Source organism: Perna viridis, chromosome 5 (assembly GCF_037379345.1).
Source record: "Perna viridis isolate PV_CMFRI_1.1 ecotype Kerala chromosome 5, ASM3737934v1, whole genome shotgun sequence".
Taxonomy (NCBI): domain Eukaryota; kingdom Metazoa; phylum Mollusca; class Bivalvia; order Mytilida; family Mytilidae; genus Perna; species Perna viridis.
The window spans coordinates 46,331,755-46,344,897 of NC_142449.1; the positions used below are offsets into that span (position 1 = coordinate 46,331,755).

The following is a 13,143-nucleotide window of genomic DNA, read 5'->3' on the forward strand; positions in this document are numbered from 1 at the left end:
TCTCTCAGTCCGTCCTTAACAAATATTCCATCACAGATTTCTTTGCGTCTAGTCTTTGATTAGAGTTTTGGTTTACACATGATGACTTGTACAATGTTTCCCCTTTCCATCTTTCTAGGTTTTCTGAGTGACTTAGAATTTTTATATGTGCTGTATTGGGAAATTTATCATCGCAAATTTCTTACCATCCAGTGGAAGGAATGATTTGAATTTAGCATGATGATTGTATTGTGTCTCCCATTTCTAGGTCATCTACTTCCTGTTTTCCTAGCAACTTAAGAATTTTTACATATGAGGTTTTGGGAAACTTTCCTTTTTCCAGTTGCTCAGCACTTATTGGAAGGAATGATTAGAAGTTTGGTCATATACTGATAAGATGAGCTTTCAAGATATTTCTATATACAGATTACAGCTTTATACAACTTATTTAATATATTTAAAATTTCTGTTATTAGCAAGAAACCATGAAGCCACTGAGGACATTCACTAACCGTAAACACTTCAAAGGTTACATGAACAGAGCACTTTTGGATATAACAAGAATGGATTTAGATAATATGTCAAAGAGAAAATGACCCAACTAGGGTAAAAAATATCATTATTTCATTGACACTTTATTGTAATTTTGATTGTCTTAGTAGTGTATTGATAACCCTTATCACAACTTTATTGGGATGGGAATAAAAATCAATAAGTTCACAGTGATCACAAAACAATGAATAATCAGAAACATCTTCAAAACTTCAACTTGTTTTATTAACATACACTCAATACATAAGATACAAAGTACACAAAAGCATTAACCTGAATGTAAGTTACTAGTGTATTTATAAACTATTTCTAACCAAATCTGTATCTGGGACTACTTCGCATAATTATAAGGCAGAAGTTAAGACCAGAATCCTCTATTTGGTATAACATTAGAACATTCTAAAGATCTGAATAAAACTAAATTGGAAACTTCAAGACATGTCTCCCTTTTGTTATACATTTTGTATTCATAGGGTTTTTAAAAGATTAATTTAAATAATTCTTTTTAGTCCATAGCAAAGTTTTCACAGATTTTGAAAAAAAATGTTGAAAGTTTATTATATATTTTAATTTAGACAAATAATTTCAAGTTTTATATCAAAAGATGTAGTTTTTAGATTTTGTTTCCAATGGGAAAGTTATCACTTAGTTCTACATTTTCTGGATTTTAATTTCTGCTGAGTGATTAATTACTGACAATCAGAACTCCTCAGCCTTTCTAGTTACACAAAAGAAAAACCTCGGAGGCACAAGGCGAAAGAATCTGTCCGGAATTTGACCTATCCGATTCTAAAATTGTAGTTTTACTGGTTGAAATTTTTACCATTACTTTTTTCCTAGCTCCTCGCTTTGTGCCAAAATTCTTGATAGAGTTATTGTTCTTTATTTCTAATGATATCTAACCAAATTTTTTTAACGCCACCTGAAGGATAGAACTACTTTGAGTCGTGTATGACTATAATTCTGGCAAATTTTTCAAGAAGAAATCTCCTTTCTGCATCGAAGGATATTTTTTAGTGTGGCGGAAATGTCAGAGTCATTCTGATTGGGATTACTGAGTAACATTGATAAAAGTGTCTATAATTTTGGTGTGTTACATAAATAACAGGATAATAAGCCTAATAATCGGGACATTAGTGCGACTTGGATGACTTTAACATGTCTTGTATAATATGTTTGTACATTATAAATAATTATAGTATTGTATTGCAAAATGACATATATTTCTTTTATTTTGATTTTAAATGAGACAACTTTACTTAACTAGAAAAACTACTAAAATTTTATTTCCTGCAAAGAACCCACTGAAGATATTGGTATCAACTGGAAAAACTATTTCACAGTTTGCCTCTTGTACAAGGAGATGATATTTGAAGACGAGTTAATAAATATTAGTACACATGTATTTTTGGCAAAAGCCATAATTTACAACATTTGAATAAAAGCAGATTGTTGAAGAACTGATACTTAAATAAATAATCATGAAATAAACATCTGTATCATATATAACAAAAGCAACTACAAAAAACTATCATTCGTAATATTTACAATATAAACTTTAAAATACAAACTTTGAAAAAGAATTATTGCCTCTAGTAATATTATAAACTCTTCACCTTTATGAACTAACATTTTATAATAAACTTTAAAACAATAATTTATACCTCAAATTACTGACACTTCAAAAAGTAATGAACGTCATTTCTGCATTTCAGAAAATACTTTGAATAGGAATTCATGAAAAGACTTACTGTTTTTTTTTTCACCATGACTCATTAGAAGTTAATAGTTCAATGAGTTACTCTGTATGTTTGTAATTTGCCATTTATGGATTATGTTAGTGCTAAATCTTTAACCTGTATCAATCCAAAAAATATTAAATGTACCAAAACCAAAATGGATCTGGACATAAAATGACTTAAATACAGGACTTAATCTTCAGTAACTTAGATATTCACTATACACGTCCTTTTAAAAATCCAGGATGATTTTACAAGGTCAACAAAGTGAAAATTGGCAAAATCGGAAGTTATTATACATTGAAAAAATTCCATATTAGGAATGGCGGAATGCCGCAAAAAAAGCAGAAAAAAATAACGTCTGAAAAATTCAATGACAAATATTCCCTTTAGTTCTAATTTTCATCACGCCTGTAAGTTGTCTCCCTTTACTAAAAGATAATCAGAAGAGATTGATTACAGATGTCAACACTACTTTAATGTACAGCGTGTTTGCAAAGGCAATTGGTTTTACCACATTACAGAAAATGGTTAAATTAGTGGGGTTAGCCATCTAAAATTTAAGATTCTATTTCTTGAAATGAACAAATTTGAGTTACAAAAGCAAAATCACCTGTGTTTGTAAAAACCAATGCAGTAAATATTTCAACTTATCAAAGAAGTTGATTTTGAAAACGCGTCGAAAATTCTTACTAATTCAATTCTTGTTTTTGTAAAAAAAATAATATATTGCATATGCACGATATATATCTATCAAATTCTTCAGAATACAGAAACTTTAGTAGATTAATTTCTCCTTTCTACAACCAATAGACAGTACACACATTGATAAAAAGATCTCCAGTGAAAATGTGATAAAACAAGTCAAAATAGACAACAATTCTTATAGCACTAATACACATCATATACACAACAGCATATCTATAGTTCAAAAGTTTAGATCAAAGTTGTACATGTATTCTGGCATTTACTACATGTATAGATTTACACATGTTTTGATGAGATATCTAATTATACATGTGTATACTGTAAGTATGATAAATGACATGGTGTACTTATTTTGCTATTTTAGCAGTGTTTTAGATTTCTGTATTTTTTAAGTGGACAAATAAGTGCAAAAAATAGTACCCATAAAATAGACTTTTAATACAATAAGACATTAATCATATTTCCAAACTGCCATAATATTGACACCCAAATATATGGTCACACATGAATTTCAAAAATCATTAAAACTAATCTTTCCCTTTAACACATCATGATGGGTTATAATATTGATCTAACCTTCATAGAAAGTGTTTAATCAATAAATAAACAATGAAATGACTTGATGTAGACTAGTAATGCATAGATATCTAGAAAAAAATCCAATGTAATGAAAATGAAGAGATATATAACAGGCATTTTAAAGATGTTTTTTTTTCCATCAATCACTGACAAATCGAAAAAGGTCTTACATCCGTATTACCATGAAGTTATATAGTACATGAGCATAGTAAAGTCTTGTAATTTTAGGAGTCTCTCAAATATGAAAGAGGTAAGCCAACAGATCTTCAAAAATTATATCTGAAGGATGAAAAATAAAGTAGTAAATGTTTATAAATGAAAAAGATTAATTGCTTTCAAATAATAAAAATTATGTTATAATCAAGCAAGTACATTGAAAATCTGTATATCAGAATCATCAAAAAAGTGTTTACTGCCAATATATATCATTGACAAAAGTGATTTTTTTCTTCACTATTTTAATACATATGTCAATCAATGCTGACAGTTTTCCCATTTTAAGAATGTTCAAGACTAGTTTGAAAATAGGTCATAGTATAGTTTGACATGAAACTATGTGGACAGTACACAATGACACATTTTACTTACAGTAGTAAACCATTAGAAAAAATGTGTCAATTTTGCTCAGATAAATCACACATCAATTTTAATTTTTTTAAATTTGTAATTTAACATTCAACATCACAATTTAACAAACATCATTCCAAATAACCTAAATTCTCCGATAAACAGTTAATGAATACAATTATGTGGAGCTTCAGACTGGTGTCAAAGTTTTTGATAAAAAGTGCATAAACATAGAAAATAATATTAGTCAAAACTGCCAAAGCTTCCAAAGCTACCACAGCTACCAAAACTACTGAGAGAACTCCAACTACCGTGTCGACCAAGCCCAAAACCACCAAATGGACCACCCCATCCTCCCATCATTCTACTGGCTCCATATCCAAGGGCAGCTCCTCCAATCACACCTGAAAGTACAGAAAATAAAAAGTAGGGGAGACCTGTGTTAAATGATAGAATGACTAAATAAGACATAATCATTACAGATTACTGAAACCTGGAATCCCAAGTAATATTTTCCTTCCCCAGGTTCTCTCAAATATAACCCCAGGTCACCAGTGATGTCTTCTGCCTTTTGATTGACTCAACCTATATGACATTATTTTATCTACTTTTTTAGTTTTATACATTCTTATATTCAAGACTTTCTAGCTTATACTTTATATTATTTCCATAATTTAACCCCAAAAAAAATCCACAATAATACATGTTTTTATCATATAGATAGCAGTGATTAACCAAATATTCTGAGTGTAAAAAATTTCAATAATTCACACTCTGAAATAAATTCACAAACTTCACTCTAAAACTTTATCCTGTGAAAACCTCACAAAACATCACAACATGAATACCAATCCGCTGTTCACAAAATTTAAAACTAATACTGAAAAAAGCAATGAATAATGGAGGCAATCTATATAATAAATAGGATAATTATGTCAATAATGCATAAAGATTTGACTCGTTCGCATATTAAATTCCACACATTCTTTAAATCTAGACATTCTATGGCACTCCTGATCATATTTTGGTTATTCATTCTTCCCAATAAATTATCCTGTTAGTATTCTTACCAGCAGCCATTTTGCCTGTATTGCTTCCCAATATACCACCACCTTTCTTCTTATGGTGCTGTTGTATAATAACCGGCTGTTGATACGGCTGTTGATACGGCTGTTGATATCCATACGCACCTATAAAAATATTACCAAAAGCAATCAATACAACAAGGGTTAAAGAACAAAAAGCTCTCCATCCAACATTCGATTACATTTCTCCTATTCTAATCCAATGGCTAAAAATGCACATAACTTTCTGAGGGGTTGCCTAGCAATCTCCATTGAGAAAACAATTCTTGTTTTAAGCAACTGTACCAACCTCTATAGTAAAATTTAAATTTTAACATATCCAGCGGAGAAATAATTTAAACCACACATTACTTAATCAGTATACATTTTGGATGTTTCATGTATAACAAGGGACAAAAATATTAAAAAGAGAAAAGACCACTTATGCAATTTTAGGGTACTTGTTCATGATGTAAACAATATCTAGACAACTGATGGTCATAATCAAAAACATTTAGCTTGTTGCTATAGTGATGACACTCAAAACTGACATTATTCTATATCGTTTAATTTACTGTCTTTTTCTTTAGTCTCTTAATCATACATATTTTTGTAACTTACCAGGAGGTGGTTGACTGTATCCCTGTGGAGGTGGAGCATAGGCCTGCTGTGGGTAAGCTGCTTGGGGTGGAGGGGCATACTGCTGGGTGGGATAAGCCTGCTGGGGGTAAGGTTGTTGAGGGTAAGGCTGCTGTGGAGGCTGTTGGGGATATCCAGGATAACCTCCAGGGGCTGGACCTCCTGTAATGACAATTGAAAATATAAAGAACTTTTTGTACTTGCACCCAAATAGTTAAATAATGATATTTTAACTATCTTTACCAATATTATTCAGTGATCCATATGTACAAAGTTATTCAAATTTTATCAAAACTGACAACTTGTCCATTTAAACATTTTCTAATTACCATGATCCATGATGTTACTTTTAATGATTTTATTATAATTGCTTGATGAAATTGCATTAATTTGTTATGAAGAAGTGTGTGTCAAGTTTTTAGTCAACCCTAGATATTTAGTACAATTATTTTTTTTACTTACCTGCCATGCCATCAAAGCCTATTGGCCCTGATGCAGGAGGGGGTATACCAGGTCCTCCAGGTGGTCCACCTGGGTATGGTGCAGGGGCGGATGGATAAGGGGCAGGTCCAGCGGAATATGGAGGGGGCTGTGAATGGACTGGAGCACTCTGTTGCATTTGTTGTGGTTGTGGTTGATGGTGTTGTTGTGGTTTAGCACTAGGGGGAGGTAACTGAAAAACAATTCAACATAAGATCATAAGAAGTTTATATTTTGGTTCTTGGACCATTTTATTCTGTGATCAGTGTTTCAGAAGAAAATACCAAATACACAGTACATTGGCCTTTAATTAACATTTAGTATACAGAAGCCACTCTTCTTTAAATTTTTTTCTCCCATTCTTAGCAAAAAAAATAAAAATGCACATGACTTTTAAATCAAGAGAGAGTGATTACTTTCAACTTATGGTTTGCTGCCAATTAGTTGCAAGGGGTATAAAAAAGGATGCACACAATAGAAATATGAAGTGATGATTCTGTGAAAGTTACATTGAATTCCAATCAGTGGTGTAAAAGGAGCAACAGATAAGATATGGGTATCTCTGAGTACCATATTTATAGATGACGAAGTCAATGTTTTGCGATTTGAAAACTCCAAATTGTTTTGGATCAAAATCTACAAGATTGCTATGTATAGCCATATGTCCCCCACCACTGCAAAAAAAGTTGAAGCACAAAAACCCAATTACTCTTTTAAAAAATCATGGGCCATATGATCAAATACAAATAACTAATAATGCAGCAAAATTTGAACAAAATCTGTACAGTGTTCTTGAGGAGTTCAATCAACAAAGTTCCCCTATAATGTATCATGTACAAATTCAACCCATTCCCATAACTCCTCCAAAATGTGTAGAATCAAAATGGCAGTGCAACATGATAAACATCATATCATGACTAACAATGTAATAAAACTTAAATAAATCGGTCAAGGGGTTTCTGAGGAGTTGTATCCACAAAGTTTGATATAGTGTAGCCTGTACAAATTCAATAGTCTCATAATACCTGTAAAATTTGTTGGGCAAAATATGATCAACTAAAAATAAAGACTAACACTCCTGCTAAATTTGAACAAAATCTAGTGTCATAGGATTTACATCCTCAAAGTGTCCCATAGTGTTCAAAGCAGAAAAAAAACATTCAAGTCCCATTACTCCCATTAAATCTGAAGTATGATCAACAAGGTATGGATCCCAACAATCCTGCAAAATTTGAACAAAATCCATTCTGCAGTTCCAGAGGAGTTTCCTCCACAATATAAGTGTGATGGACAGCTTGACAAATGGGGAACAGTAACGATGCTGTGAAAGTTTCATTAAACTCCATTCAGTAGTTTAGTAGGACTTACAGATTTAAAGATCTGTGTAACTGAACGTAAATTTTGCTTCTGACCAACTTATACTATACTTACTGTACTACATATAGCATTCATCCATTCACTGAAAATATATAGAAAACATGACAATAAATGCTTTACTCCAAATTCAACAGTGTAAGTATAATTACCACAGTAAATGTGTTATTTACAATTACAATGTATCAATTATCTGTAATGTACTATGACAATATTCACAGTATTTTGTTAATTTACATATTGCAAGGTTCTTACATAAGACCATGCATATTTTGCATCTAAACCTTATATAACTATTACACTGACTTACTGAAGTTCTTGATCACTACTACATATGAACCAGAGAGTTTTAGCTTTATGACTAGGTTTAACTGGTATGGCCAGTAACTGTTTGACTGAGGTACCAGCAGGTATATCTGGTCTGTCCAACATCCCATCTGTGTACTCTCCATATGCAAAATGTTTGGCTACTTCCTGGAATTTAAAAATAAAATTAAATATGTGATATCAATGTCATCATCAAAATTTTAAGAAAAAGAAAATTGGAAAAAACTTTAAAAGCAAAATAGGAGTAAACCAGTCTACTCCTAGAACTCTGTCTATTTATCAAAATATGAAAGTATGAAGTGGGACACCAAGGCACTAAGTGGGATAAGATAAGCCTGGGTCTTTAAAGGAGGGTGCACTGCTCCTCCATTTTTTTTCTAACACATTGTATAGGGCAAGGATATCTTTGATTTTACACAGACTGAATATTCTGGTTAAATATCAAAATCTATGATATTCAGCTGTTGCTCATATAAACAGGAAGTTATCTGTGACTGAGGGGGAAGTTCCACACAACGCTTATTATTGACCCATCACATAAATGTTTAGTTATATATATTAGTATTTGTTGTAATCAATATTTGTCTTTCTGATACACTACAAAAGAAAGTTTGGACAACCAAGCGTACATAGAAACTATACACAGTACTGATTGGCTTGTTGTGGTTTTACATCCTAAGACTGATATTTCATGCATTTCAGGTAGAAAACAACAGATCAATCAAACAGACCCTGCTTAGTACTAGTCAATATGTTAAGTCTGGTTTTTAATATGCTATGCCACAGAAGTAACAGGCCACAGGTAACCATTTTACCCACTTAGACACATCATTCTGACCCCCAAGCCAAGCAGTCAACATTCAATCTTCTATTATATTGCATGCTCAGCTGAGAAGCAGTGAATACCAATTTTAAGTTCCCTGAAATGATTCAGTGAGAGATAGAGCCCACAACCTCCCACACTCAAGTCCAGCATGCTACTACAAGACTATCTCCATGTATGCGGTTTAACTACCCATAGCACTAAGAACTATAGGAATGTAATAAAGTTGAGTATAAGAATGAAATATAATAACATAACTGTCTCACCTTCATAAAAGCTTTTGCCTTGATTTCATTATCCCCTTGTCTTTTATACACACACAGACTGCTATCACTGTACAGTACAACCCAAACATTATTCCAACCTCCAGACAAAAAACTCTCTGTAAAAAAAACATTCTGGATTTAAAAACAACACAAAAGACACAAATACATGTAACACAACACCATTCATATTTTACTGACTGAGGAAAAATATAAAAAAAAGCAGTGTCTAGTACACCTTCCCTCTTTTATAGTGTTGAAAGGTTAATAATACAAAAAACAAACAAAAAATCAGAAAACAATTAAAAAACTTAACTTTTCTATAATACAAATATACCCAAAAAATTATAACAATTCGTTTAATCATTTAATGTATGAATATAAGTATGTCAAAATATTTGATGGGTCACTGATATTCATTCAAGACAAGAATTTGTACATGCACAGGCAATTTTTTTAATATCTTAGTTGTCAACTAAAAGTACAATGAAGGTATTGAAAGTTATATTTGTAACAACTTGTTTAGTTATTACAATCCTGCCTATACTACTTCAAAGTGTACATTCACTAAAGAGTAATGTGGACCTTTAAAAAGTGGCCAAACACACAGTCTGAATATTCTAGTAAAATTAACAAACATGTAAGAAATGAATTTAAAGGTTTCTTACCAAAGTCTTTTACAGATATCAGTCCTTGGTTGAAAAATACTAATTTTTTTTTCTAAAACATTGAGTAATGATTTCTTTTTGTAAATTATTCCTTGTATTGATATGACCACTGATTTACCCATTATGACACCATAGCATGCAAATGCTATTTAATAACCACCGGTATATTTAAGCCACAATGGAAGAGGGAATAGGTTTGGTGATCTGTAAAACCTAAATTTAACCTACTATTTTGTTTGAAATGCCTTTTCTAAGTCAGGACCAATGCGATACCAACAACATTGGTGGTGTAGTGTATAATCAGTCAGATTTATTATGGACTTGACTTTATTATGGATCAGATTTAGTGTTTGGTAATTTTGTTGTTACCCTTATTTAATATGGAAATGAAGTTAAAAAGAATTTTACTTTACAAAATATTCCATTTGTAGACTAATAACTTACTGCTATATCTTTTTAGATATCCGCTCTTCACAATGGAATTCATTCTGCAATACAAATATAAAACTAATACATACAAATGTAATGACTTTGAGAAAATACATTGAAACCAGTCTAAACTGAACTCTAAATTAACTGATGACCTGTCCAAAACCATTCTGAATTTAAATTCAAAACATTTTGAACCTGTATAAACCGAACACCTTCCTAAACCAAACAATTCCAAAGAGGCTTGTTTTAGACAGGTTTTGCAGTACATGTAATGGCATTTAACCCTTACCATGCAGGAACCGTATATATACGGTCATGGGCTGTTCTCTGATTTTTGGGTTCTGGCAATTTTATATTTAGCTTTAGAAACCACAATTTGATTTCATATGCAAGCAGAGTGAATGTGCTTTAAAATGAGGTATATTATACAGAGTTTTAACAAAACTATGGACTTGACAGCTGAACAAGAGGTTATGAGTTAAGGAGGCCACAAAAAATTGTGATTTTTTTTTTAGGGGTAGGGCTCAATTCTCGGCCTCTAACAGCAGCAGAATGGATCCATAGTGCTTCATTTCACCAGGTTTCTGTAGAATGATTTTGGCTCTAAAGCCAAAAATTGCAAAAAATACTCATTTTTTCTAATGAATGACCCCTCTGGGCACCCTTGACCTTCCACTTACAACTGCAATTATCAATTTTTGGCTTAAATTACCATAAGAGGGAGGAAGCTTTGGAAAGAATTGCACTTTGGACGCTGTCTTGCCCCTGGTGAGCACCGCATCCGGTGACCCCTCTGGGCACCCTTGACCTTCCACTTACAACTGCAATTATCAATTTTTGGCTTAAATTACCATAAGAGGGAGGAAGCTTTGGAAAGAATTGCACTTTGGACGCTGTCTTGCCCCTGGTGAGCACCGCATCCGGTGGAAAGAATTGCACTTTGGACGCTGTCTTGCCCCTGGTGAGCATCGCATCCGGTGACCCCTCTGGGCACCCTTGACCTTCCACTTACAACTGCAATTATCAATTTTTGGCTTAAATTACCATAAGAAGGAGGAAGCTTTGGAAAGAATTGCACTTTGGACGCTGTCTTGCCCCTGGTGAGCACCGCATCCGGTGAAAACACCAAAGATCACCATTTTCAGGCAACACACACATTTTCATAGCATATAATCACCTCTTCATCCCATCCACCCCACCCTGTGATCACCTACCTTTAACTTATATAAATTAATCAGCATCAGCACCATGATGCAACTAATTTGCATATAATTCGCATAAGTTTGCAAAATATCGAAATCTAGATATTTTTTTTTTTTCAAACAATTCAGCACGGTGAGTGTTAACAAGCAAGCATGCAGCCATGTAAAATTCAATCAAATAAGACTCAAATGTAAATATGAATCAGATTTTGAAGCCAGTTAGTACATGTATGTGGCAAATCACAATAGTAACCGTTTTACTAATTAATGTTTGGTTAAGTAACAATATATTTGTTCTAAGGACAGACAAATTATGTGGACTCCATTGAGTTGATTCAAAGTAATAACCAACATCAAGTCTATCAATGCCTATAAATTGGTTTAGTTGCCAAACATTTACATAAAGTTATATGTGCAATGTACATGTAGGTTATCCAGGTTTCTATCATTTGATGAAAACAAATGCATAATTCTGGAAATTTCATTGACCCATGAGTGCCATGACCCAAAAATTTAATTACCCCACAATATTTCATTTACTTTCAACTTTGAAAAAATCGACATTCACCAAAATAAACTTAAAATTTAATAACGGGTTTAGATTTTTGCATTTACCCTAGTCCAAATAATTATGCTGTCTTCAAAGGCTAATTTTTATTTGGCTTGGTCACCTCCCTTCAACAGTAAGTGAGGCATAAAAGTCAGATTTAAAAAAAAACGCCTCAGCAAACATCATGATGAACTGGACTACATTTAGCCCAATCTAAAGGAAATTATTGAAAATGTTCCTTTAATCCCACAGACACCATTACCCTTTTTGAGATATCTTCTTCTAATGACATATGCATTAATTTCCTGCTCTGTAATCAACCAATGTAAGAGAACATAAAACTGATCAAGAATGTCTTGTATAGGAGAGTTCGCCAATCTCAATAGTGATGTCATATTCACTAATTTGCTAAATTATTAAGTGTCAAATTGGTTGGCAAATAAACAACTAAATAAACAATTGATAATTTCATGATTAGAATCCAGATTTTCAAAACTTTATAACTTTTTTATTTTATATCCAATTTTGGTTCTGTAAAATGCTTCACTGAGATAAAATAATTCATATTATGTGAATTTATAACTCTTTTACTTCAAAAATAAATTTGAAGTGATATTTATATGTAAACCTCTATTTTTATATAAAATATAATTAAAATGTTGTGTACATATAGTCTAATTACTGAATATTTATTTAAAAATTCCATGGATAAAAAGAATTTTATTTGCAATGTTGGAAACCAAAAGAATTTTTCAATTATCTTTAAAAATGAAAAAGTTATGATGATTTAAAGTTGATGCCCCATGCCACTCAATGGATTTTTTGCCAACCAAAACCAAATCGCAGGTAAGTGATGACATCACGAAGAACTCTCCTATGGTTGTATTTTCTCCGTCACATCCATTCGAAATCAGTGTCTGACTTCTCAGACTCAGTTGACGATGAATCAGCTTAACCTAAGGCAATACTAGGGCATGATAATACTCTTCCAAATAAATTGTAAAAAAAAAGATAGAATTTTAAATTTGTATATTTTACTATGAAGTGTAAAAGCTCTCCAAAAAAGGTAAACAAACCTCTATACTGTAAATATATTGACAGGTTTCCAGATATTCTTCCTGCTATGGTTAAAATCCGAGACGTATCGACTAATTCGATGTTTAATTCGTCACTTGGCTCATTCGACCCATATTTCTC

At 32.2% G+C, this 13,143-nt stretch overlaps 1 protein-coding gene across 2 annotated transcripts; it reads right to left on the bottom strand.

Annotated features, from left to right (window-relative positions):
• Window positions 1-734: 734 nt before the first annotated feature.
• On the bottom strand, window positions 735-13,071 carry LOC148617951 (uncharacterized). 2 transcript variants are annotated; one of them, XM_088585636.1, is made up of 9 exons: window positions 13,023-13,071; window positions 10,207-10,250; window positions 9,098-9,213; window positions 7,992-8,155; window positions 7,739-7,766; window positions 6,290-6,500; window positions 5,810-5,989; window positions 5,195-5,314; window positions 735-4,528 (listed from the first exon to the last, which is right to left on the bottom strand). In XM_088585636.1, the coding sequence occupies exons 2-9, from the start codon at window positions 10,247-10,249 to the stop codon at window positions 4,368-4,370; spliced, it is 1,023 nt and encodes a 340-aa protein (XP_088441762.1). In that variant the 5' UTR covers window position 10,250; window positions 13,023-13,071; the 3' UTR covers window positions 735-4,367. The 2 variants fall into 2 exon arrangements, with proteins under 2 accessions (XP_088441762.1, XP_088441763.1); XM_088585637.1 differs by lacking the exon at window positions 13,023-13,071 and adding an exon at window positions 12,209-12,284.
• Window positions 13,072-13,143: the final 72 nt, after the last annotated feature.